The sequence below is a fragment of the Ictidomys tridecemlineatus genome, chromosome 4 (assembly GCF_052094955.1).
Source record: "Ictidomys tridecemlineatus isolate mIctTri1 chromosome 4, mIctTri1.hap1, whole genome shotgun sequence".
In the NCBI taxonomy this organism is placed as follows: domain Eukaryota; kingdom Metazoa; phylum Chordata; class Mammalia; order Rodentia; family Sciuridae; genus Ictidomys; species Ictidomys tridecemlineatus.
The window spans coordinates 4,323,141-4,349,314 of NC_135480.1; the positions used below are offsets into that span (position 1 = coordinate 4,323,141).

The 26,174-nt window shown below is 65.2% G+C and overlaps 1 protein-coding gene across 1 annotated transcript in view; it reads right to left on the reverse strand.

Moving 5' to 3' along the window:
- Positions 1 to 26,174, reverse strand: part of Ano1 (anoctamin 1) — a 33,923-nt gene that overhangs the window by 2,542 nt on the left and 5,207 nt on the right. Inside the window, exons 4-16 of the mRNA XM_078044859.1 lie at positions 25,602 to 25,613; positions 25,008 to 25,079; positions 19,491 to 19,568; positions 18,683 to 18,757; positions 16,699 to 16,900; positions 16,431 to 16,542; positions 16,062 to 16,119; positions 14,462 to 14,562; positions 13,835 to 13,980; positions 11,369 to 11,521; positions 7,011 to 7,063; positions 5,231 to 5,415; positions 2,654 to 2,759 (exon numbers count right to left, since the gene is read on the reverse strand). Coding sequence (XP_077900985.1) covers positions 2,654 to 2,759; positions 5,231 to 5,415; positions 7,011 to 7,063; positions 11,369 to 11,521; positions 13,835 to 13,980; positions 14,462 to 14,562; positions 16,062 to 16,119; positions 16,431 to 16,542; positions 16,699 to 16,900; positions 18,683 to 18,757; positions 19,491 to 19,568; positions 25,008 to 25,079; positions 25,602 to 25,613 — 1,353 coding nt within the window. The remainder of the gene's footprint in view (positions 1 to 2,653; positions 2,760 to 5,230; positions 5,416 to 7,010; positions 7,064 to 11,368; positions 11,522 to 13,834; positions 13,981 to 14,461; positions 14,563 to 16,061; positions 16,120 to 16,430; positions 16,543 to 16,698; positions 16,901 to 18,682; positions 18,758 to 19,490; positions 19,569 to 25,007; positions 25,080 to 25,601; positions 25,614 to 26,174) is intronic.

A 26,174-nucleotide genomic window follows, 5' to 3' on the forward strand; every position in this document is an offset into this window, starting at 1 on the left:
CCTCTCCCTGCTCCCACCTCTCACCTGCCCCACCCCTCTCCCTGCTCCCACCTCTCACCTGCCCCACCCCTCTCCCTGCTCCCACCTCTCACCTGCCCCACCCCTCTCCCTGCTCCCACCTCTCACCTGCCCCACCCCTCTCCCTGCTCCCACCTCTCACCTGCCCCACCCCTCTCCCTGCTCCCACCTCTCACCTGCCCCACCCCTCTCCCTGCTCCCACCTCTCACCTGCCCCACCCCTCTCCCTGCTCCCACCTCTCACCTGCCCCACCCCTCTCCCTGCTCCCACCTCTCACCTGCCCCACCTCTCTCCCTGCTCCCACCTCTCACCTGCCCCACCTCTCTCCCTGCTCCCACCTCTCACCTGCCCCACCCCTCTCCCTGCTCCCACCTCTCACCTGCCCCACCCCTCTCCCTGCTCCCACCTGTCACTTGCCCCACCTCTCTCCCTGCTCCCACCTGGCAGAGCCCCACCCTGTTCTAGACTGGGCACAGTCCTTGGCTGCTCTGGGTGTCAGTTTCCCTGAAGGTCTAAGTGAGGCAATAATTACCCACAGGCCCTCCAGGAATTCTGTGGAACTTTATTTCTTGGGGGGCGGTGTTACTGGGAATTGGACTCGGGGGTGCTCCACCACTGAGCCACATCCTCGTCTATTCTTTTTGAGACAGGGCCTCACTAAATTGCTGAGGCTAGCCTCCAACCTGTGATCCTCCTGCCTCGGCCTCCTGAGTTGCTGAGATTGCAGGCGTGCGCCTCTGCGCCCCACTGTGCCCTGCTTGGGTGGACTTTCTTGAGTGAATATGGATTGAAAACTTCCCTGAATAACTCTGGTGCCTCGGCTGGAAGGCTTCACAAGCAAAGCAAAAATGGCTCTCGTGCCACCAAATGTAACTGTGAGTGTTGGGGCCTTAGGGAAGGGGCTCCGGAGCACCAGCCGGTCTGCTGCACCCCGGCCCTGCACTGTCACCATGGCTGACATTGGCTGCCTGGGATGGGACGTTTTGGAGGCTAGGATGTGGGTTAAGTTGGTTTTTGTGAAAAACCAGAAATCCTGTTGTTGGTTGAGTATCCCTCCAGCTGAGAAAGTGGCCCCTGTTGGGACAAGGCCGGTGGCCCACAGCTGCCCCCCTTCTGCTGCTGCAGCCTCCACTGTGGCCAGAAGGCCTCCTGCTCAGCCCCTTCCCTGAGGGGCCTCCCACAGACAGAAACCCTGGCCCCGGGCTCTGGCGGACGGGCTCTGAGCTCGGAGTGCAGGGACCGCCCACCCTGGGGCAGGTGGAGGGCAGGGAGTGCCCACCCTGGGGCAGGTGGAGGGCAGGGACCGCCCACCCTGGGGCAGGTGGAGGGCAGGGACCGCCCACCCTGGGGCAGGTGGAGGGCAGGGACCGCCCACCCTGGGGCAGGTGGAGGGCAGGGACCGCCCACCCTGGGGCAGGTGGAGGGCAGGGACCGCCCACCCTGGGGCAGGTGGAGGGCAGGGAGTGCCCACCCTGGGGCAGGTGGAGGGCAGGGACCGCCCACCCTGGGGCAGGTGGAGGGCAGGGACCGCCCACCCTGGGGCAGGTGGAGGGCAGGGACCGCCCACCCTGGGGCAGGTGGAGGGCAGGGACCGCCCACCCTGGGGCAGGTGGAGGGCAGGGACCGCCCACCCTGGGGCAGGTGGAGGGCAGGGACTGCCCACCCTGGGGCAGGTGGAGGGCAGGGAGTGCCCACCCTGGGGCAGGTGGAGGGCAGGGAGTGCCCACCCTGGGGCAGGTGGAGGGCAGGGAGTGCCCACCCTGGGGCAGGTGGAGGGCAGGGAGTGCCCACCCTGGGGCAGGTGGAGGGCAGGGACTGCCCACCCTGGGGCAGGTGGAGGGCAGGGAGTGCCCACCCTGGGGCAGGTGGAGGGCAGGGAGTGCCCACCCTGGGGCAGGTGGAGGGCAGGGACTGCCCACCCTGGGGCAGGTGGAGGGCAGGGACTGCCCACCCTGGGGCAGGTGGAGGGCAGGGACTGCCCACCCTGGGGCAGGTGGAGGGCAGGGAGTGCCCACCCTGGGGCAGGTGGAGGGCAGGGACTGCCCACCCTGGGGCAGGTGGAGGGCAGGGACTGCCCACCCTGGGGCAGGTGGAGGTCAGGGCTGGCAGAACCCAGGTCTGGAGCTTCCTGTTTCTGGGCTCTGGGCCACCACCTTCCTGGCCGGACCATCCTCCCACCAGGACGCAGGTGGCTAGAGTCTCGGAGGTGCCCACGTGTCTCGGGGCGTCCGTGCCACCTTAGCTGCCAGTCCTCTGGCTGCTCCCGGTCTGGGGCCTGCTCCACAGCCCTCTGGCCTCAGGGGTCATCTCTGTCCCCCTCCCCAGAGACTGGCTGGAGGGGCCAGGTCCCTTTACTGCTGGGGGTAGGGTCATGAGAGCCCTTGGTCTCCTGGCCACTGTGCTGAACTGTGAGACCAAGGCAGGACGGGTGCGGCCTCCCCTTCCTGCAGGCTCTCAGGACCACCCACCCTCCCAGAGGGGCCCAGAGCCCTGCAGGCGCACGTCCCTCCCGGTTCCCTCAGGGGGGCTGCGAGTGCCGAGGCTGGCCGGGCGTCCCTCTCGGGCGTCCCAGAGCCCAGCATTGACCGTGGGCACCGGGCCCTCTCCAACCCTCCAGGGGACAGGGCCACACACCTGGAAGACGATGACGAAGGCCAGCCGGGCTGCCAGGACGGCCCAGAAGTCCTTGGAGACGTCGTACTTGTGCTCCGACCACGGGGGCTCGCGGTAGTCCTTGTACCTGTCGGGGGAGGCAGCTCTTAGGCGTGGCGCGGGCTCCGGGCAGCTCGGGAGGGAAGGTGGGGCGCCTGTGCCTGCTGCAGGGTGTGCCCCTGTGGGCCCTGCTGTGGCCTCCAGAGGTGAGCTCCGTGTCCCTCTGCTTCAGAAGTTTCCAGACTTGGGAACAGTAGAGCCTTTTTAAAAAAGTGATCTCTCCTGAAACCTCAGGGCCCCACGGGGGAGTGGGGTGGCCTGCCCTCAAGTCCACCCTTGGCCTCCACCAAACTCCAGGAGGTGTCCACGGAACCCGGTTTGGAAACCACTTCTCCTCTGAGGCCAAGGGAGTGAGGGTTCGACCCAGCACCCCAACAGGGGACACATCCCTCAGCAGCTCTGAGTCACACGTGTCCCCCTCCACCTGGTCGGGTTAAGACAGTGCCCCTGGGTGTCCCACAGGGAGAGCAGGCCCCCACACAGGTCCCCCGAGGCCTTACCACTGTCCCAACTCTTCTACAGAGACCTGGAGATGCCCCGAGCCTGTGGGGACCTGTGTCTGTAGGGCCCCCCAAAAGACACCTTAGCTAAGCTTCTCCAGAAATCCTCACCACGGTTAGGACTGTCGCAAGACTCCACGTGGATAAACTCCCTATTTTCTTGTTGCCCTATCTACGTGGCCGCTGGCCGGGAAGAAATCGGCACTCCAGGTGCTAGACACCCCCTTACTAGTTTCTCACAAACATTTATCCACGTAGCAGTTTGTAGAAGTTGTCAGGTGGGTGGCGGTGACTTAGAACAAAGCAGCCCGCGAGGGAAAGAAACATCAGTCAGGCGCCGGCAGGAACGCCTGTCAATCAGCCAGATCTCCTGACTAGCGCCTGTCAATCAGCAGGACCCCCCGCCAATCCTGGAGTTCAGCAGCTCCCGGACCAACTCCAGCCGGACAAGGGACCCTAAAAATCCTCTTTCCTTTCCCAAGCCCCCCGCCTTCCTGCCGTGAGCCCCATAAAATCTCAGACCCTCTCCTGTCCACTCTGTGGTCTGATCCAGTGAGTCTAAAAAAGCCTCGCTTGGTGGCCTTTTAAATCGGCCTCCTTGGCTTGCTGCCCGCCTCGCCGCCTGATCTTACGGAAATGGGTGAACCAGGCCTCGGGCCTAGAGTGGGCTTCTACTTGAGTTGAGCGTCGGCTGGCACGGGATCTCAACGGGGACACAAGAGGAGCTGTGCCGTGTGACAGGGTGGCCCTGGCAGTCTCCAGGAGGCCAGCCTTTGCAATCAGCTCCTGCACCCAGGTGCCAGGGTCCCCAGAGCCCTCCTTGGCTGCCAGCTCCCCGGTGCAGTTCTGGAGGAGGCCAGCAGGTGGCGAGCTGGAGCCAGTCATCCTGGGACTTTCCTGTGACTAAGGTCCCCTGGACGCCTACAGACAGGCCTGCCTAAAGACGGCTCCCTTGAAAGCTCTCAGCTTTCTGACGGCGTGACGTTTTGTGGAAGCTGAGCCCGGGATCTGATCTTTCCCCTGCCCCGCGGCTTGGGCTCCCACCCTCGTGGTGCTGGGCACCTGCTCCCAGCCCGCCCAGGATCCTGGGAAAGGCTGTCCACAGGCACAGTGTGGCTGCAGAGCCCGTGGGGCGTTACCCGCCCCTGTCACCAGAAGCAGCTGCGCGGGCGGGTGTTTGAAACTGGAAATGGTCCCCTGGTTGGCAGACCCGGCTCGGGGGTCCCGAGTGCGGGGGCCCTGCCTGGACAGGGGCACGTGGAGGGGGGCCAAGCTACCCCTGGGACCCTCTGTCCCCCGCCCCCCCCCCGGGCACTGAGGTCCCCAGCACTGGTGCAGGGCATCTGGGCTCTGCCTCAGTCATCCCCGAGCTGCTCCCCCTGCTCTCCCTGAGCACCTGACCTGGAGGCCAGGAGCGGCAGCCTGGTGTCCGGACGCCCCTGCTTTGCCGTGCCCCTCCTCGGGGGCCTTGTTCAAGCCACAGCGCCCCAGGTTTCCTTAGGATCCCCGTTTCCTGACTGCGACCCCTCTGCAGGCCTGGCCAGCGAGAGTCCTGGAGCCCTGGCCGGGGCTATTATTCAGGGACAGGCATGTGGCCCAAGACAGGCTGCAAGACTCACACCAGGGCTTTCTATTGGAACAGAGAAGGGCTCCCCGTGGGGACTGCGAGCAGACGGATGTAAGGCAGAAGCTGCTGGTGGAGGGTGTCTGCCTGCCAGAAACTGACGCTGACACAGAGGAAGCAAATCCAGCAGGCTGTGCCAGTGTGGGGCCTAACGGCAGACTGTAGCTCCTGGATCCAGCCACACCTGAAGCTATCACGGACCTCTTAATTATAGCTAACCAGTGTATTGCCCTCTTCCAATGTCCCCCAGGCATGTTTTTTTTAAACAAGTTTGAGTGGTTCTGTGACTTGCTTCTGAAAGAGTCCTGGCTCAAACCTGGGTTTCCCAGAAACCCACTGAACTGGCTCTTCAAAGAGAGCCGCTGGGAGTGGTACCTGCATATCTGCACCTCGTAGCCCAGGTCCAGGGGGTCGTTGGGGGCTGTGCCGTTCTGGAAGTCGCTGACGTTGAAGAAGGAGAGCGTGTGGTTGACGAAGCCGTGCATGGTCCCGTTCTGGCTGTACATGTAGAGGTACACCAGGCGCGGGATGAAGTCGGACGTGAAGGAGATCACGAAGGCCTGGCCCGGGAACAGCGGGTGAGCAGGGCCCCAGGAGGGTCGGCGTGCCCTGTCGGCTCCCCGCCAGCCTCCTGGGCGCAGCAGGAGGGCACAGGGAAGGGCACGCTGCCTGCCTTCCACTGTGTGGCAAATCCCCCAACCTTTCCGTGCCTCTCTTGTGTTCCTATTAAAGAGGACACCCCCTGAGCATGCCCCCCGCCTCCCGGGTGCCACTCTGCCCAGCTCAGTCCATCACGGCCTGCTCTCGCGGTAATCTAAGAGCAGGACCCGAAGCCCAGCAGCCTCTGACAGGCTGTGTAGCTCTGGGGAAGTCACTTGCCCTCTCTGTATTTCCTCTAAGATGGGCCCTAACAGTCCCCACCTCCAGGGGCTGTGTGGGCACTGGTGGGTCGGCAGGGGAAAGAGAACAGAGGTCTGGAAAGTTCTAGTAGCCCACTGAGTGGTAGACGCTAACACTTGTCCAGTGTCCTCACCTGCTCACAGCACCCCCTCCAGCACACGGGCTGCACCTCAGGGTCCCAGCCCCATCGAGGTGAGCCCTAGGCTCGGGCCCTGCGCTCACTCGCCAAGTGGGACAGAGAGCCACAGGTGTGCCCTGTGCTCACCTCCCCTCAACAAAGGCTTCGAAGCCGCCCTCTGGGGAGCAGCCGGCTGGCAGGAGGGAGGCCGGGCTCTGGGGCTAGAGTGCCTCCGCCCGGTGGGGATGGAGGCCCAGGCCCTGCTCCTGGAGCACCCGCCCCCACAAGGTGTCAGCTGCTGGGCAGACTGGCTGCAGGGTGCAGGACGGGGGCCCTGGGCGCCTCTGCTGTGGACACTCAGCGGCTGCCTGGGTCATGTGCCTGGGATTCAGTCTCGGGTTCTGGGACAGGTGCTGGCCAGCGGGACAGAGCTAGACCTGGGGCAGGGGAGTCCACAGGCAGGGTCCGGCCGACCTCCACAGGAGGCCAAGGGGAGGACTGCGGGGACCCACAGGCCGGCTCTGCGGGAGAAGCCAGGAGGGCACGCCGTGTGCCAGGAAGGGAGGGTCCACCATGCCGGGAGGAGGCCCAGGGGCACCCTCGTCCACAGCTGGGAGGTGCCCAGGGGCTTCTCCCCTCCCCAGTCTCAGCCGCCCCCCGCCTCCTTTGAAGAGCAGGCCTGAGCGTGTGTGTGCGCAGGTGTGTACACATGTGCGTGTGCGACTGAGTGTGCACATGTGTGACTGTGTGCGTGCATGATAGTGTGCGTGAGCGTGCACGCGTGCGCACGTGCGCATGTGTGTGATCAGCCCCCCAAAGCAGCGGCGAGGTTGCTGGCTCTCCGTCCTGGGTCTCTGTCACTGACCCTCCCTGCTGCCTCTTGTTCCTTTGTTCCCAGGACCCTGGGGCGGGTCTGTGCGGGGCGCAGGGTGGGCAGGGTGGGCCGGGGGGGACCTCCCTGCAAGTTTGCAGGAAACAGAGTCCCCAGGCCCAGATCAAGGGACATCTCCCTAGAAGCTACCCTGTGCCAGGAGCCGAGGGCTGCAGCCGGGGGTGGGGGCCCAGCTCAGCCTCGGGGGGCACGGCCTGCCGCGGCTGGGCAGGACTTGGGTGTGCAAGGTCCCCAGCGTCACTTACGTTGATGATGACGGCCAGCTTCCCGACGCCTCTGAGGATGTTGTACCAGATGCCTGGGGAAGAGGAACCAGCTCTCAAGACCCCTCCCCGCAGGCAGCGCCCCGGCGGCCACGCAGGCGCCGGCTCCCCAAGGCACCCAGAGGGACGCGTGTGGCAATGGCACCGTCTGGGAGGCCGAGGAGCCCAGTGACGGCCAGCCACGCTGTGCCGGTGCCATCCACTGTCCCTGAGCCACTGAGGCCTCTGAGAGACGTGCTTGTCACAGGGCCCCTCGGGGCCCGGGCCACACCCAGCCAACCCAGAGGCCAGGACCCAACAAGGCCAGGATCTGTGGCTCCCGGGCAGTGCAGGTGTCAGGGACAGGCCTAAGGTGGCTTTGGGGTGAGGATCATAGCCAAGGGCCCTGCAGCATTGCAGCATGAGCTGTCCCCGTCTGGACACCATCTTGCTTCTGTCACCCCAAGTCCCAGATGGACCACAGAACACGGCGGGGGACACCCTGCTCTCTGCCTCCCATGGAGATGAGGCCCGTGAGCCAGGAAGGGCCCCCGCTCAGGGCCTGGCACTGCGCCTCCGCCCAGGGTGCCCTGCCGACTCCACCCCAGCAGGCCAGGTCCATGTCCCGGGCCAGCGCTGGACACCCCTGAGCAGGCCTTCTTGGACAGGCTGGGCGGGCCATGCCGGCAATTACTGTCCAGTGACAAGAACGTGGCAGGCGGCTTTGACAGGCGTAGGCTGCAGGGGGCCACGTGCTCGGCAGCCCCAGCTCCTGTTTTGGGGGTGCACCCTGGCGGTGTGCAGAGACAGTTCAGCGTCAAGGTTCTCAGTGTCCCATGGGCTCAGGTCACCGTGTGAGGGGCCGAGATGGCTCCCTCCCAGCCTGGCCAGTGGCTGGGCCATCCCAATCCTCTCTGTGATGGGCAGGGGCGCTCCAGGCCCACACGTGGCCAGCAATCTGGGCACAGAGTGTCCCACTCCCTGCCGCCACCTCCAGTCCTCAGGCCGGGCCACAGCCCACAGGAGACGGGACGCCTGCCAAGGCTCCGTCTGCTTCCCACGGCGGGCGGGCGGCCCTGGGTTTAGCTTCCTGGTGGCACAGGTGGAGCAGCCATGGGCCCTGTGGGTGGCACTAGGCTACCCACCCTGCAGGAGGCCACGGGGCAGTGAGCCCGACGGCATGGGGGCTGGGCCCTCCTCATGATGTCACCACGCTTGGTCACGGGCGGGAACACAGCAGCACCTGCCCGCTTAGGGGCCCAGGTAGGCTGTGGACAGTGCGCCCCGCGTCTCCTGGACTTCACTCTGCGTCCAGTCCACAGGTCAGCGCCATCAGGTCAGCGTTTGCTGAGTGGCCTGAGCGTAGAAAGCCCTTTCCAACAGAGAGCGCAGAGCGGGCCACCAAGCAGGGGCTGGTGGGACCGTCCAGCTGCATGCCCACTCCGTTAGCCTCCCCCATGGCTTAAAAATGCAGACTTGCTGCTTCTGAGAGATCCTCAGCCCTGGTCCAGGTGGCGGGCACCAGTGTCCCCATGACCACAGCTTGTGGCCCAGGGTGGCGCCCTCTGCAGGCCGGGATGAGCGCCGCGGCTCTGTTCTCTGCACCTGGGGAACCCCCGCACCCCTTCAGCCCTTTAAGAGCGTTCACTCCAACCAGATCCCCTCAGGCTGGGGACACAACACTCAGGGCTCCCAAGTTTCAAGAGACATAAACGGGATTGTGGCTCTGGGTCCAGGAAGAACACAGGCCTCTGGGCTCCGAGTCCGGGGCCTTGTTGAGACCTCAGGTGGGTGCTGGGGGTGATACCCTGGGCTCGGCTCCCTGGGAGGTGGCGCCGGAGCTCAGGGTGTCCCTGGGCAAGTGAGGGTCAGCCCGGGTGGTCACCCAACAGGCCCAAATACATGGCAACAGGAAGCGGTGGGCAGGAGGGCCGGGGTGGGCCGGGCCAGCGAGGAGCCCGCGTCTCGTGGAGGCAGGCCCTGCAGGTCTGCAGCCCTGGCCAGGGGCTGCCCTGGGTGGACCCCACACCGTGGGCCGGGACCCCGCCAGCCTCTCCTGGGGGAGGAGCTGCACTTTGACCCCTGTCATTCTGACACCGGCTGCAGGTGACTCCCGGCTCGGAGGTCCCCGTGAAGGGGCCTTCTTTGGGAGACCTCCCGGGCCCCCCTCATGGAGACCCTCGAGGGGAGCGGCCTCGTGTTGCCTGCCATTTCAAGGGCTTTTTTAACCATCCCAGGGGACTCCAGGCCCCCTTTCCCAGAACCTGACACAGAAGTGCCTGGGAACCGCCCTGCCCTGTCCCCGTGCCAGGCGCCCTGAGGACGGCGGGGAGCCGAGCTGCAGCCAACTCCCCCGCAGGTGGGCTCCCCGCAGGACCCACTGTGCCCTCGCCACGGCAGAGGCCGGCGACGAAGCCGCTCTGGGACACAGCATCCCCCAGGCAGCCAGGCAGCATGGGGGACAGGTCACAGGGGCCACTGGGCCCTCTGTCCCCAGGGATGCTGGCCCTGCACGGATCACAGGAGGAAAACAAAACCTGTTGAGCAGCAGGTGGCAGCGACGGAGCCCAGCGGAGCCGCGAAGGGCCAGAGCACACCTGTGAGCCCCCGGGACCGTGAGCGCGGGGCGACCAGGAGCCGACTGCCCTGGGCGCCCATGTCCCCACCCCGGGGGCTGCAGGCGCCGGCGTCTCAGGTGCTCTTTCACCCTCTGGGTTTCCACGTGTTCAAGGGCCACCGTCTGGGGACAGCCTGAGCCTCTGGAAGCCAGGGATGCCAAAGCAGACACGCCCGCCGAGGGTCAGCCAGGGCCCTGGGCAGCGGGAGGGCGCCGCTGGGAGGAGTGTGGCCGAGAAGGGCGTTCCTCGCGGGGACAGAGCTGCAGAGTCCCCAGGACGGCCAGGGTGCACCCAGGGCTCCTCTCTGGGCCTCTGGTGTGACGGTCGGTCCCAAGGCCAGCTGTGGCTCCAGTTCTCTGGCGAAGCTCTGTCACCCTCTGGGTCTCGTGTCCCCGGGTGGGGACAGGCAGGATGTGCTCAGGCTTCCTCCCGAGGTTCCCGGGGAGGACCCCCGGGGACAAGCCTACCGCGCTCCTGACGGGCGCCACCTGTGGCCAAGTCCAGCCATTTCCCATGGGCCCCGGGAAGGGACGTCGTGGGGAACAGAGCCTCCAAGACTTGAGGCGGCTGTCGCCTTTTTGGACCACAAAGTTTAGGACGTTCGCTTTCTGGCCTTTGACGGGGAACAGAATCAGGGGCGCTGGGGCTTGAGGTAGACACAGTCTCGGGCGGTCAGCATGAGGGGCGGTCTGCCGAGTCCCCGCCATCCGGACGAGGTGGCACGAGGACGCCGCAGTGTCCGGGCTCCGAGGGGTGCCCCTGGCTGATCTCCTGTCCTACAGGGGTCCAAGTCTCGCACAGACCCCACAGCACTAACGGGGGCTGCAGGTGACCCGGGAGCAATGGCCGAGCTGAGGGTGTGGGAACTGAACATGTGGCCGGTTCCTTCTGAGATGCAGTGACCATGTTATCCTGGAGTCAGGAGGCGGGGACCCACGGATCAGGTCACCACTGCTGGGAGTTGGCCACCCCAGGGGGTGGCCACGTCACCAGAGGCCAAGTGTGGACCAAGGGGCTGTCCACCCACTGCAGGACAGGACCCCGAGCAGAGCGCCACCTGAGGGTCCTCCATGGAGAAGGAGCCTGACGTCCAGGGCTGGAGGGCCCCTCCGCGGTTCCACAAGGGTGTGTTGGGTGACAGGCGCCCACCCACAGGCTGTCACCGCTGTGCCCGCTTTATTTTGGCAACATTAGAAATAACGTCCCCCAGGAACTCCACCCTGCTTGTCTCAGGACTTAGCGACGCTCTTCTCCGTGAGTTTGTCAAAGGAGAGACGGTTTGGGCACCTGTGTGCCCAGGGGAGGACCCGTCTCACCGCAGGGTCAGGTGCTGGTGAGTGGCGGTGCGGCTGGGGCCGGGTCTGCAGCCCGCGGACTGGCTCCCCTGACCCGTCCCTGCCCCCTCTGACATCCCGTCTCTCTGAGGATGGGCACTCACCACCCCTGACCCGGCCCCCGTGGCCATTCTTTGTGGGGACCTGACACGGGCCTCCCCAGCCGCAAACTTGACCTTGACCTGTGTGGAGGGTCACGCAGGGACGGGCGTGGTTCCCAGGTGGGTGACAGTGCCCCGGAGGCCAAGCATCTTAGGTGACAGTGGAGGATGGAGCTGTGAGGAGCCTCCAGCTCCCAGGCCACCGCCCTGCCCAGGACCCTGGCCCGTTCCGCAGCCGCTCACCTATGTCCTTGGCTCTGAGGGCCACCACCCTGCCCAGGACCCCCGCCCGTCCTGCAGCCACTCACCTATGTCCTTGGCTCTGACGGCCACTGGTCTCCGGAGCTCGGTGATGAACTTCTTGGCGTCCAGCCGGATCTCAATGATGTTGTTCAGCAGGGCAAACAGTGGGGCCAGCGGGAAGGATGCCACAAACAGGGTGACAAAGCCGAACTGGATGACTGGAGAGGGCCAGGGCCATCAGCACGCGGAGCAGGGTGGCCGGACCCACTGTGCCAGTCCATTACTCCCAGGAACCTCCTGCCCCGGCCACTGCAGCTGCCTGGAGGGGTCTTGTGACAGAACCACATGACCCCAGGGACCCCCAGACCAGAGGGGACTGAGGTCCACGTGCTGCTCTAACCTCCATGCTGGACACTGGATGATGGAAGTGTGGCCCAGGGCTAGCCCAGGAGGTGGGCACTGGTCACTCGCGGGACAAAGCCCCGCAGGTCCACTGTGCCTGAGCTGGGGAGGACGCCAGCAGTGGTTCCCTGCGTCGGGAGGCTGCCCCCACCGCTGTCCTCAGAGCCCAAGTGACCCCTGCCCGGGCCTCAGGCGCAGGGTGGCCCCCTTCTCCCTGCCAGCCTCCGCCTCCGCCTCCCGGCCTCGGTGCTGGTCGCCCGCTGGGCGCTGGCTCTGGGCTCCCGTGGCCTTGGTATAGGAGCCGGGGGCTGAGCTCCCGGGAAGGCCGGGGAGGGCTGCTGCAGGGGACCCAGTAGGGAGAGGTCAGGCACTGCCCGGCAGGACCTGGCCTAAGGCTCTCTGTGCCAGGCGGTAAACAAGGAAGCCCGCAGGTGTCACCGTGTGCCCGGCCGGCCGAGTGCGGGCATTGTGAGCACTGGGTGGGCGGGGCAGGGGATACCTGGGAGCCCGGTCCCTGGGCAGTCCTGGTGACCTCAGCTCACGCTGAGGGGTGGGCTGCGTGGGACGCCCCTGCCCAGGAGGTGATGGGCACCAGATAACCGCGTAACCTGGGCCTTGCACGCGGGCCTTGCACGTGGGCCGGGGGCTGTGGTCACTCCTGACAACACGGCCTCCTGGGCATTAATGGGAAGAGGAAGGGTGAAGGGGCGGTGAGGCCTCTGCCTGCCCCGGGGCCCAGCCTAGTCTCCCCTCGAGGACCAGGTGGTGGCTGATGGGATGCGGAGAACCAAGGGGCACAGCAGTGGTCTGGTTGGGTGTGGGCGGCCACCCTGGTGCCCAGGCCCCCAGCCGCCAGGGAAAGGCAACATGCCCCGATCTCGGCCTGTCCCAGGCTGCGCTTCTCGAACTCTGGTGGCCCAGGTCCCCGCAGAAGCCCAGGCCTGACCCTGTAGGCAGGGTGGCCTTGCGCCCAGATCTGCTGGCCAAGGCCCACAGAGGCCCACGCGGGCCCAGCCGCTGGGAAAGGAGCAGCCAGGCGGCTTATCTCCCTCCAGCAGAAGGGAGAGGGCCTCGCAGCAGCCCCCAGACCCGCCTCCGGAGTCGGGGCCAGGCGCCTTCTGTGCAGCCGCGGGGCAGCTGGCGGCCTGGGGAGCCTCGTAGCCAGCAGGAGGAGCACGGAGGAGGCACTGGGGTGGAGGAACAGCCCAGGTTCCCTGCAGCCTCCCAGCTGAGGCCGTGGGACAGTCCCCGTGCACCTGGGGCTCGTCCCCACTCTGCCACGCTCCCTGGGCACTGTGTACACTGCGGGGTCCTGGACAGCCCCATGGCCAGCACCCACGGCCTGGGAACCGGCCACCTCCGGCCTCAGGCACTGCCCTCCGGGACTCCCTAGGTGAGTCTTCCTGACTGCCTGTACTCATCGGTTCATTCAGAAACCGTGCATTGAGCCCCTGCTGTATACTGGAGCCTGTCCCAAGGCCGGGCCAGGAGTGGTGAGCAGTAAAGAGAAGGTCCTGCCCTCAGGGGGCTTCCGTCCCACGGGAGGCAGACAGAGCAGGAGGGAGGAGGGATTCAGTCATCTGCTGGGGATCTGCAAAGGTGTGGGGGGTCCTGCCTGTGCTGGTGGGTGGGTGCTGCCCCCTTTAACCATGGTCAGGGAAGATCCCTTTGGGGAACATTCTGGACACAGTCTCCGAGGAAGGGCCAGGACATCAGGCTGAGGCACTCCAGCCAGGGTACAGCGGGTGCCAGGGCCCCGTGGCAGGCTTGGCTAGGTGTCTGGGGAACAAGGAGGCCAGTGTGGCCAGAGTGAAGGGAGGACGTGGGGCCAGGAGGCTCCAGGGGCCACGCAGGCCACATCTGGCCTCTTCCCATCTCTCCTTTGAGCCTCCAGAGAGTGAACTGCCACCTCTCTCATCCTGCCAGGGACGTGACGGGGCTGAGTGGGCTCCGCCCGGGTGTCTGCCTGGCGGGGAGAAGGAACCGCCGCCCGGCCTCTGCGTGAGGCTGTGCCCATGGGACCTCGCCTGGGCACTGCAGCCGCCTGGCCCGGCCTTCAGAAGGCGGGGCCCCTGCTAGAGGACGAGGTGCAGGGAGGGGACGGCGGGGCCACCCCAGCCCCCACTCACTCATCTCCATGTACTCGGGGGTGAGGCCCGCGAAGGGCTCCAGGTTGTAGTCCACCTCGTAGCGCTGCCGCCTCTTCACCAGCTCCTCGGGGGCCGCCGTGCTCTGCCGCCTCAGCTTCAGGTAGCGGATGAACTTCTTCATCTTCCTGGGGAGACGGGGCGGTGGGCGGTGGGCGGGCTCTGGCCCCGGGCTCCGGCCCGCTCTCTGCTCTAAGCCTGGACCTCACTTATGGGAGAGGGTGATGGTGGCACTGCCGGCGCTGCCCTGCACCCACCCCTGGGGCACACGGCTGGGTGGCCTCATGGGGAGCCGAGGGGCAGGAGAGCCAAGGGCCACCGAAGGCCAGGGGAGGGCCCAGCAGGTGGCAGGGACATGAGCATGGCAGAGTTTGGCGGTGCCCACGTGGACACTGGTGGGGGAGAGAAGCCCAAGGTCCCCCTCCAGAGGGCTGGCTGCCTCTGGGAAGTCCTGGGGCACCTGGGGAGCCCGCACTGAGGTTTGGGGGACAGTCTGCAGGGTCACCTGTCCTCCTCCCTCTCCCTGGCCACCCTCCTGCTCTGGTGCCCCTGTCCCGGCCCCAGTCTGGGCACCACGAGAGCCCTTGCGGCTCTGCCCCGGGGACTCACGGGATGCCGATCTCGAAGAGGTTGTTCTGGATGAGCTGCTTCCCCAGCATGATGATGCTGAGCTGGATACACAGCTCCATGAGGCAGCCTCCGGGGGCACACTGCAGGACAGGCCAGGTCAGCCCCAGATGCAGCAGGCCGCCCCGCAGGGAAGGAGGCGCTCCGCACCACGGTGGACCCGAGCCCTCCACAGGGGCACGTGCGCCTCTCGGTGCCGCAAGACTGAGCAGGTCCCCCAGTGGAAAAGGGTCAGACGAAGACAAGGCCGTCCTGGGGCGGGCTGGGCCCCATCCTGCGACTGGTGTCCCCCGGGAGGAGAACCAGGGGAGGGAGGCGCACCCTGGGGCGTGGCGTAGAGACCACCCAGGCTTCCTGCAGCCCAGGCGCCGGAGGGAGGACAGCAGGTCCTCCCCGCGCTTCAGAGGGAGCGCGGCCTGCCCACGCCTTGCTCGGGGACTTTGGCCTCCAGAACAGCGGGCAGCACAGCTCGGTGTCTCAGGCCGCCCCGTCTGGGGCACTCTGCTGCCCTCTAGGCAGGCCGTGGGGCTGGGAGAAAGCTGGACAGGGGCTCATGTTGCCAAGGCCCGGGGGGCTGGGACCCAGGGTCCTCCGTCCCCCAGGGCCACTGCCCAGTCCCCAACACAAGCTCTCCACAGGCCATGCAGCAGCACAGGCTGGGCCCAGGTGGCTGGAAAGCCACCCGGTAAGGCGGCTAGTCACCTGCTGAGGCCCAGTGCCACTCCCCTCAGCGGCCATGCCTCCGCAGGCTCCTGGGGCAAAAATTTTATCTAATTAGCAAAAGCCGTGTCCTGGATGACCTTGAATTCTGTGAAGCACATCCTGCAAAACTTGGTTCTCCGGTAGGAACACATCTCCCCACTTCTCTCACGTGGCCCTTGATAAAGTACCACGGACACAGAGAAAACGCCATGCCCAAGGTGCGCGGCTCGTACAGACTGTTTGCAAATACCCATGACTGCTAGGCCGCCCCTGGGTGCCCAGGCTTGCACCTGGGCTGCAGGACCTCCAGGCTGCACCCAGACAGCCAGATCAGCCTGCACCTGACGTCCACCCACTCACACCCTGCTTCCCAGCGTCTCTATTGGGAAGCCCCGCTCCCTTGTTTTCTCGCCGAGCTGCGTTCTTCTGTAGCTGGGAATGTGGGCCAGTTACCCTGAGATCTGACCCCTGACAGCCCGGCTTGGCCCGACGGAGCCACTGGCCGGGGACACAGTGGAGCAAGTCCATAGGCCATGACTCAGCGGTGGCTGGCGCCAGAGCTGGTGGCCGGCACTGCGTCTGGGGTAAAGGTGGGAACACGAGCCAAGGCCTGTTTCTCCTCATTTTAGCCAGAGACAGAAACGTCCAGAGCTTCACCAAAGAGCCAAAGAGCCCGCGGCCAACGGGAACCCCCACGGGGTTGGCGCTCTTTAGCGCTGTTTCTCCTTTTAGGGTCACTCGGTGCCAACACACTACTCAAGATCAAAGCCACCAGCCAGGTGGAAAGGGACCGTCCCCACAGCTGGACAGACCCGCGTCACCTGGTCCCCCAGCCCACACAGGGGTGGCACCGCGAGGGTGCTGGGACAGTCCCACTCACCTCTTCCATTCGGAAGGAGCGGAAGATGTACACGTAGTCGCCCGGGCGTCCCACGAACCTGGGGCAACAGGGAGCTCTGAGAGCGGGGCCTCCTGCTGGGGAGGGCCCCAGGGGTGACCGCGCTGCCAGGGCCTGCTGCCAGGGTCCCCGCTGCCTGGGTCCCTGCTGCCTGGGGTCCCGCTGCCTGGGGTCCCCGCTGCCTGGGTCCCCGCTGCCTGGGTCCCCACTGCTGGAGGACCTCCCTGCCTGGGTCCCTGCTGCTCTGCTGCCCAGCTCGAGGTGGCCCTTTCCTGGATGCGTGGCCACGGGGGCCACACTGCCCGATGTGCTGGCCCCAGTGGCCTCCCACGCGCAGGCGGAGGTCCCTACCGGCCCTTGAAGAAGGCCACGTAGAAGATGGGTGTGTAGGAGTTGACGAACTTGAGCAGGAAAGCCTTGAAGGTCAGCCTCTCCTCGAAGCTCTTCTCCGTCTTGGGGACCTCTGGGAGAGACGGACAGTGCCGTGCTGACCTGGCCGCAGGCACCACCGGGCCAGCGCTCAGCCCTGCTCCAGACCGGTGGCCGGGCACGGGGCGGAGCAGAGGCCCAGGGGTTGGCCCGGGCCACGCTGCAGGCACAAGCCGGGTGTGGGCCTCACCGATGGTGGTCAGCCACCTGGCTATGCAGCCATAGACCTCGTCCAGCAGGATGATGACCACCAGGTTGATGATGACCGCAGTGGCCGTGACGGTGACCCGGATGTTGGAGCGCACGGAGGGGGAGGAGTTCATGGCCAGGGCCGCAGCCGTGGAGATTCTGTAGATGATGACGCCCAGGACGATGGCGAACGTCACCGCGATCTGCAGAGGGGACGGGGACGCACTGGGCTGAGGCCACGGGGGCTCCCGTGGTCCTGACCACCGGCTACTCTGCCACAACCCGAGAGTCCAGCACTGTGCCTTCGTCTCCCCCTGTCCCCAGTGCAGCACAGTGCTGGGTGGCCACAGCCCAGTGGCTGTCTGGTGGGCTCCCTGTGGGGGGGCTTCTCCCTGGGACCTGGGCACTGACGGTCCCTGCAGGGCCAGGGTGTCACCACGGGGCCACTGCACCCAGGAGGCGGTGGTGGGCCTGGCTGACCCCCAACCTTCCCAGCAGCCATGACCACCTCTGGGTTCTCCGTGGGAGCGAGCCAACGCTCGCCAGGCCCACTGTGGCCAGAACATTCCAGAAGATGCAGGCTGCTGGCTGCTGGGGAGACGGGCGGAGCGGCTGCCCTGGTCGTCTGTCCCGTCCACCACCGGCCATCTGGGTTCCTTTTCCTCAGGCCCCACTCCCCCGGGCCCACGCTAGCTCCGCCCTGCGTGGCGCTGTGGACGCCCCACACCGAGCCCCAGGACTGCACCGCAGGGCCAGCCCTGCTGGCCACTTGTGGTCCAGCTGCCGGATGAGGCCCCTGCACCACGTGCCGGATGTGGAAGACCCTGTGCCTGCGTGGTCACGCGTGGCTCCCAGGATGTGCTGGGGAGGCCTGACTGGCCAGTCTCCCAGGGTCGTTCAGGGTCGGAGACACCTGTTCCTGGGGGAGGCGATGGCTTCCGGAAGTTTCTAGGGAAGCTTGTTTTAAAGTTTGGCCTTGACTTGCTTCTGCAGACGTCTGCTGGTGACTAAATGGTGGCCACGCCCGCCCTGCAGCCTGTGCCGACAGGGGACAGCCCTGCTGGGAGCCTGGGTTCCGATGCCGGGCAGCAGGAACCAGGCTTCCTGGAGGACCCCTCGGGGCCCCTCCCTGGCCTGGCCGGCAGCCCGGTGCCCGTGTGCAGAGGTGCCCGTGGGCCTGCATGACTCAGCAGGGAGCCCCAGGATGGCCACGCCTCTAGGATCCAGGGTCCTCGCCACCATCTTCAGGACCACATGGGTCCCCAGATGGACAGAGCCAGGGACCAAGCTGTGTCCTCGAAGACGCCGGAGGGTGACTCACTGGTGGCAGGGCGAGCCAGGACGCTGGGGGCCGGGCGGGGGAGCTGGCTCGTTCCCTGCCCCACATTCCTGGGCCCTGGCTCCGGCTTCCCACCCTTCCTGAGACCGCCATGTGCTCCTGGCTCAGCCTCTCTGCAGACTGGCCACAAGAAAGGGCTCTGCCTGAGAGGACAGGCAGAGGTCACCGAGGGCCCTCTGGGGAAGCCCTTCAAAGAGGGACATCTCTGCTGCCACCTTCTGTCCTGCCCCCAGCCCTTCCCTTGCTTCCGGCTAGGAGAGTGGTGGTGATGCTGGAGGTGGAGCAGCCGTGTGGTAAGCAGAAGGGAACAGGTGCAGGGCAGGTGAGCCTCGGGGACGTCAGCACCCTGCTGGCCCCGAGGAACAATGGCAAAGCCCAGGGTCTCCTCTGGCCCTCTGCTAACCATGCTCCTCCTCCACCAGGAGCCTGGGGCTGCCTGAGCCGCCTCTCTCCAGAGCCCTGGGCCCCCTGGGGTGACGGCCGGCCAGGCTCCAAGTCAGGGACCACGTCTTTCTCTGCTGACCCCAGTTCCAGCAGTCACCCTCAAGGCCAGGCTGAGCCCCTCCACCCAGAACCTCCTGGGACACCACAGCCGTCCTGCTGAGTGGCTCCCTCCTCCAGGACAGGGTGGCCTTGCGGAACTTACCATGAAGACGATGGAGACCAGGTTGGTGAAGTAGGCCGGGAACCGGTCTCTCCAGGTGAGCTTCACCTTGTCTGTCTGCAACAGGAAATGACCCGGTCATCCGCCGGGTACCACAGCTGGACAGACATGTGCACGTGGACGACGGGATGACGGGGACACTCAGCAGAACCTCAGTAGAGGTGACCGGCGAGTGCCAGTCCAGGGTGCAGGGACACTGTGGGGCCTGTGCCCATGAAGCTGTGCTCGTCCACCTACGGCTTCCAAACGCTCCCAGAAGACCCTGGGGTCAGCTGCACTTGGGTACCCTCCTTCCCAGCGAGGCTCCCCTCAAGGGCTACAGGATCTGAGGAACTCTGGGTCACAATGGTCAACTGTCCCCTGGGCAGCTAGTCAAGGCAGGCTGCTGGCAGCCCTGGTGGCAATGCCCAGCAGCACAGACCGAGAGGCCACAGGGCCAGGTCGGCATGGGCTGGACGGAACCAGGGAGGAGCCGGTCACTGGCACACACTGTGTCAGAGGGGGGTTTTGAACAGGAAGACACACAGGCCACTGGACACTGGCATGGACACAGCGGAAGGGCCATTCCTGGAAGGAGTGGCCACATGCGAGTGAGGGAAAGGATCCTGGGCACTCGGCAGCCCTGGCCAGTGGACGCCCGAGTGACCACACATGGAGACCCCCACAGCCATGCAGTGACGCAGCGGGGAGCGGGGGAGGCAGCAGACGTGGACACAGCCGTGGCAGGGGACAGAGACACGGAGGGTTGCTGGCAGACGCCAAGACTCGGGTGGCCCCAAAAGGAAGGTACCAGTTTCACCCCGGCCAGGGCCGTCCTGACCCTCTGCTTCCATTTGTTTGTGGATTCCTCCGGAACATGCCGGTGCTTCTGAGGGCGGGTGGGGAAAAGAGAGGCTGTGCCGCAGGGCAGGACGCGGCCCGGCCGGGCAGGGACCCACGGCCCCGGGCAGCAGCTGGCCCTCCGAGAGGCCGCTGGACTCTGGGAGTTTCAAGCAAGGACAGACGGCACAGGCCGCTCAAGGGCAAGGCCTCCAGGAGGCCAGGGTGGAGCCAAGGCCTCGCGGGGACTCGGGAGCCCTCAGGGCCCGGGCACTGCCATCCCCCGGACCCCGGTGTGCGGCCGGGTGGTGCCCAGCGAGCCTCGGGGTCGTGAAGGAGGCCACGCCCGGAAGCCCAGGGCGGCGTGCCAATGACGGGGCGATGTTCCCCAATCAGAGCCAGCACCCCAGGGCGGCGTGGGGAGCCACGGAGCAGAGGGAGTGAGGGGGCTCCGTGGACCGGCGGGGGGCTCAGAGCCTGGAGGGTGAGCCCTCACCTCTGTGGGCCCCGAGGTGCCTTCCACCCAGGCTGCCGGACCCACGGCTGAGGCTGGCTGGAGCCCTGGAGCCCAGCGGCCAGGGCCACTCCTCTTCCTCAGGAGGGAACCAGGTGCCATCTGCGCTCCCTCTACAGGGCGCCACCAGACAGCCGCGGGCGGTGCCCAGGCTCCGGGCCGACTCCCAGGCGTCCTGGCCAGGCTTGCGGCCAGCGTCCCCCTGAAGGCCCCACGGAGGCCTGAGACCCCAGCGCCCGGGCTGCGCACAGGAACACGCAGCCCGACTGGCCACCGGGGGACGGACCCTCACCTCAGGGGACGCTCTTGCCGTGTGCTCATCTGTGCCCTCGAGCCCTGCCCAGGCCCCAGGGCTGCTCCTTCCTGCCTGCACCCGGGCGCTGCGCGGAGTGGCCCCTGGAGGACCCAGCTCGGTGCCCAGCCGCTCGGTGCCCATGAAGTGACAAGAACAGGGAAACGCAGCTGTTTGTCCTGAGGGGACCCAGAGGCAGGAAGCGCCGTGTGACAGGAATCTCTGAAGCTGGGAGAGCACCGCCTGCCTCTGGCCCTGCACAGCCGGCGCGGACCTCTCCACCCGCCACAGGCGGCCTCCCTGGTGCCCTGGCCCTGGGCGGACCCGTCATCGACTCAGCTGCGCCGCTGGACGCCAGTGGGCCCTGGGCTGCCCCTCGGGGTGGCCGATGAGACGAGGTGTGGCCACAGTACACGCAGAGCCACGTGCCCACGCCTGTGGGAACGGAGACCGCCACGTGCATGGGGCCACGGGCTGAAGAGCTTCCTCCTCCCTGGCCACACGGCACGGGGTGGCAGGTTGGCGGCGGTGACTCCGGGTGGTAGCCTCACAGCCACCGGCACCTCCCCCCGAGCTTCTGCTGACATCGAGGTGACCCCAGGACACATCAGGTCAGGCCCACAGCAGGGTCGGACAGACTCCAGCCCGCGCCACGCCTGGCCCCGACTGCTCTGAGTGACGTTTTCCTGGAGCACGGCCAGCCTGGGTGTCACCTTGTCAGTGGCTGCTGCCACCCGGGTGGCAGAGCTCAGAGCCTGAAACGTTCACCCCCTGGGCCGACCCTGGTCTACTGCTGATGTCACTGGCCACCTGCTGACCCCGGTCTACACTAGATGGACACATGGCATTTGTGACCCCAGGTCTCCACTAGGTGGGCGTGGCATCTGCTGACCCAGGTCTACACTAGGTGACACGTGGCGTCTGCTGACCCAGGTCTACACTAGGTGATATGTGGCGTCTGCTGACAAAGGTCTACACTAGGTGACACGCGGTGTCTGCTGGCCCAGGTCTACACTAGGTGGAGGTCTACACTAGGTGGCACGTGGTGTCTGCTGACCCAGGTCTACACTAGGTGACATGTGGTATCTGCTGGCCCAGGTCTACACTAGGTGACTCGCAATGTCTGCTGGCCCAGGTCTACATACACTAGGTGGCATGTGGCGTCTGCTGGCCCAGGTCTACACTAGGTGGCGCGCGGTGTCTGCTGGCCCAGGTCTACACTAGGTGACATTTGGTGTCTGCTGGCCCAGGTCTACACTAGGTGGCGCGCGGTGTCTGCTGGCCCAGGTCTACACTAGGTGACATTTGGTGTCTGCTGGCCCAGGTCTACACTAGGTGGCGCGCGGTGTCTGCTGGCCCAGGTCTACACTAGGTGGCACGCAGTGTCTGCTGGCCCAGGTCTACACTAGGTGGCACACGGTGTCTGCTGGCCCAGGTCTACACTAGGTGACATGTGGTATCTGCTGGCCCAGGTCTACACTAGGTGACATTTGGTGTCTGCTGGCCCAGGTCTACACTAGGTGGCATGTGGCGTCTGCTGGCCCAGGTCTACACTAGGTGGCATGTGGCGTCTGCTGGCCCAGGTCTACACTAGGTGACATCTGGTGTCTGCTGGCCCAGGTCTACACTAGGTGGAGGTCTACACTAGGTGGCATGTGGCGTCTGCTGGCCCAGGTCTACACTAGGTGGGCGTGCAGTGTCTGCTGGCCCAGGTCTACACTAGGTGGCATGTGGTGTCTGCTGGCCCAGGTCTACACTAGGTGGCACGGGGTGTCTGCTGGCCCAGGTCTACACTAGGTGGCACGCGGTGTCTGCTGGCCCAGGTCTACACTAGGTGGCACGTGGTGTCTGCTGGCCCAGGTCTACACTAGGTGGCACGTGGTGTCTGCTGGCCCAGGTCTACACTAGGTGGAGGTCTACACTAGGTGGCATGTGGTGTCTGCTGGCCCAGGTCTACACTAGGTGACACAGGGTGTCTGCTGGCCCAGGTCTACACTAGGTGGCACGTGGTGTCTGCTGGCCCAGGTCTACACTAGGTGACACAGGGTATCTGCTGGCCCAGGTCTACACTAGGTGACACAGGGTATCTGCTGGCCCAGGTCTACACTAGGTGGCACGCGGTGTCTGCTGGCCCAGGTCTACACTAGGTGGCACCTGGTGTCTGCTGGCCCAGGTCTACACTAGGTGGCACACGGTGTCTGCTGGCCCAGGTCTACACTAGGTGGCATGCAGTGTCTGCTGACCCAGGTCTACACTAGGTGGAGGTCTACACTAGGTGGCACGGGGTGTCTGCTGGCCCAGGTCTACACTAGGTGGCACCTGGTGTCTGCTGGCCCAGGTCTACACTAGGTGACACAGGGTATCTGCTGGCCCAGGTCTACACTAGGTGGCACGCGGTGTCTGCTGGCCCAGGTCTACACTAGGTGACATGTGGTATCTGCTGGCCCAGGTCTACACTAGGTGACACCTGGTATCTGCTGGCCCAGGTCTACACTAGGTGGCACGCGGTGTCTGCTGGCCCAGGTCTACACTAGGTGACACGTGGTGTCTGCTGGCCCAGGTCTACACTAGGTGGAGGTCTACACTAGGTGACACGTGGTGTCTGCTGGACCAGGTCTACACTAGGTGGAGGTCTACACTAGGTGACACGCGGTGTCTGCTGGCCCAGGTCTACACTAGGTGACACGCGGTGTCTGCTGGACCAGGTCTACACTAGGTGACACCTGGTGTCTGCTGGCCCAGGTCTACACTAGGTGACATGTGGTGTCTGCTGGCCCAGGTCTACACTAGGTGACACGCGATGTCTGCTGGCCCAGGTCTACACTAGGTGGAGGTCTACACTAGGTGGCACGCGGTGTCTGCTGGCCCAGGTCTACACTAGGTGGAGGTCTACACTAGGTGGCACCTGGTGTCTGCTGGCCCAGGTCTACACTAGGTGACACAGGGTGTCTGCTGGCCCAGGTCTACACTAGGTGGCACGTGGTGTCTGCTGGCCCAGGTCTACACTAGGTGGCATGTGGCGTCTGCTGGCCCAGGTCTACACTAGGTGACACCTGGTGTCTGCTGGCCCAGGTCTACACTAGGTGACACCTGGTGTCTGCTGGCCCAGGTCTACACTAGGTGACACCTGGTGTCTGCTGGCCCAGGTCTACACTAGGTGGAGGTCTACACTAGGTGACACGTGGTCTGCTGGACCAGGTCTACACTAGGTGGAGGTCTACACTAGGTGACACGCGGTGTCTGCTGGCCCAGGTCTACACTAGGTGACATGTGGTGTCTGCTGGCCCAGGTCTACACTAGGTGGCATGCAGTGTCTGCTGGCCCAGGTCTACACTAGGTGGAGGTCTACACTAGGTGGCACGTGGTGTCTGCTGGCCCAGGTCTACACTAGGTGGCACGGGGTGTCTGCTGGCCCAGGTCTACACTAGGTGGCACGCAGTGTCTGCTGGCCCAGGTCTACACTAGGTGACACGGGGTGTCTGCTGGCCCAGGTCTACACTAGGTGGCACGGGGTGTCTGCTGGCCCAGGTCTACACTAGGTGGCACGCGGTGTCTGCTGGCCCAGGTCTACACTAGGTGGCACGCGGTGTCTGCTGGCCCAGGTCTACACTAGGTGACACGGGGTGTCTGCTGGCCCAGGTCTACACTAGGTGACACGGGGTGTCTGCTGGCCCAGGTCTACACTAGGTGGCACGCGGTGTCTGCTGGCCCAGGTCTACACTAGGTGGCACGCGGTGTCTGCTGGCCCAGGTCTACACTAGGTGGAGGTCTACACTAGGTGACACCTGGTGTCTGCTGGACCAGGTCTACACTAGGTGGAGGTCTACACTAGGTGGCACGGGGTGTCTTCTGGACCAGGTCTACACTAGGTGGAGGTCTACACTAGGTGGCATGCACTGTCTGCTGGCCCAGGTCTACACTAGGTGGAGGTCTACACTAGGTGGCACGCGGTGTCTGCTGGCCCAGGTCTACACTAGGTGGCATGTGGTGTCTGCTGGACCAGGTCTACACTAGGTGACACGTGGTGTCTGCTGGCCCAGGTCTACACTAGGTGGAGGTCTACACTAGGTGGCACGCGGTGTCTGCTGGCCCAGGTCTACACTAGGTGACACCTGGTGTCTGCTGGCCCAGGTCTACACTAGGTGACACCTGGTGTCTGCTGGCCCAGGTCTACACCAGGTGGAGGTCTACACTAGGTGACACGTGGTGTCTGCTGGACCAGGTCTACACTAGGTGGAGGTCTACACTAGGTGGCACGCGGTGTCTGCTGGCCCAGGTCTACACTAGGTGACACCTGGTGTCTGCTGGACCAGGTCTACACTAGGTGACACCTGGTGTCTGCTGGCCCAGGTCTACACTAGGTGGCACGGGGTGTCTGCTGGCCCAGGTCTACACTAGGTGGAGGTCTACACTAGGTGGCACGCGGTGTCTGCTGGACCAGGTCTACACTAGGTGGAGGTCTTCACTAGGTGGCACGCGGTGTCTGCTGGCCCAGGTCTACACTAGGTGGAGGTCTACACTAGGTGACACGTGGTGTCTGCTGGACCAGGTCTACACTAGGTGGAGGTCTACACTAGGTGGCACGCGGTGTCTGCTGACCCAGGTCTACACTAGGTGGAGGTCTTCACTAGGTGGCACGTGGTGTCTGCTGGCCCAGGTCTCCTAGGTGGCGCGTGACGTACCTCCTTGTTCTTGGACTCTTTTCTCAGCGACTTCTCCAAGACCCTGGCCTCGTACTCGGCTCTGGGATGGTCCTGTGGAGGGAACTGGCTGGAGCTGCAGTCCGCGCAGGCCAATTGCGGTGGCCCGGGGCGGCTGTGGGCAGTGCGCTCCGGCGCCCTGGGGCCAGTTCACGGTGGGCAGCTGGCCACATGTCCGATTTAGAAGCCCCCGTGTCTGGGCCTGGGTGCAGGCCCAGGCGGCTCCCCTGTGGGGACCACGTCCTGCGGGGAGGCCAGTGGACCTGGAGGGTGGTGGGCTGTGGGCGGGCTGCAGTGAGCGCCCAGCCACGAACTGGCCCCGGGACACTGTGCAGAGCAGCTGCGGGGCCAGAAGAGACCAGTAAGTACCAGCAAGCGCGGGCAGCAGGCGGCCCGGGGGCCAGGCAGGTCAGCGAGGCACTGGAATGGAGAACAGGTGAGGCGAGGGGGAGCAGAGAGCCCGGCCCAGGTGCAAGAGTGAGAGCCACACGGAAGACAGGCGGGCAGGCGTGCCGGAAGGTCCCTCTCCCGGGAGACAGGCTAGAGGGGGACAGAGGATGACAAGAAATTCCAAACCTTGACGGCCTCCTTCAGGAACCAGACAGTGGAGAAAAAACAGAAAGACTCAGTTACTCGGCTGTTTTCAGAACAGGACGTGTCCTCTAGAGACAGTGCTATATACATACACACAGGTGCCAGGGGTTGAACCAGGGACACTTGACCCCTGACCACACCCCAGCCCTCTTTTACATTTTATTTGGAGACAGCGTCTCACTGAGCTGCTCAGGGCCTCACTGAGTTGCTGAGGCTGGCCTTGAACTTCGATCCTTCTGCCCCAGCCTCCGGAGCGCTGGGGTCACAGGTGTGTGCCACCTCGCCCAGCTGAAGACTTCTCTGAAGAATCACCATGAAGGTGAACGGACACAATGGACACAGCGTGTTGGGGACAGGGGTTGACAGGGACCGGGGATCTGTGAAGTCCTGGTGGCTTCAGGATGACCTTGTGAGCTGTTCACTTTGTAGCTCTAAGTTTTTGCAGATTCCCAAGTCAGTGCCAGACTCAGTCCCTCGGCACAGCCGGGAGGCAGAGAGGCCATTCGCTGGACAGAGCTGCTGCTTGGTGTGCCGACACCTGGGCTTCGGACTTCA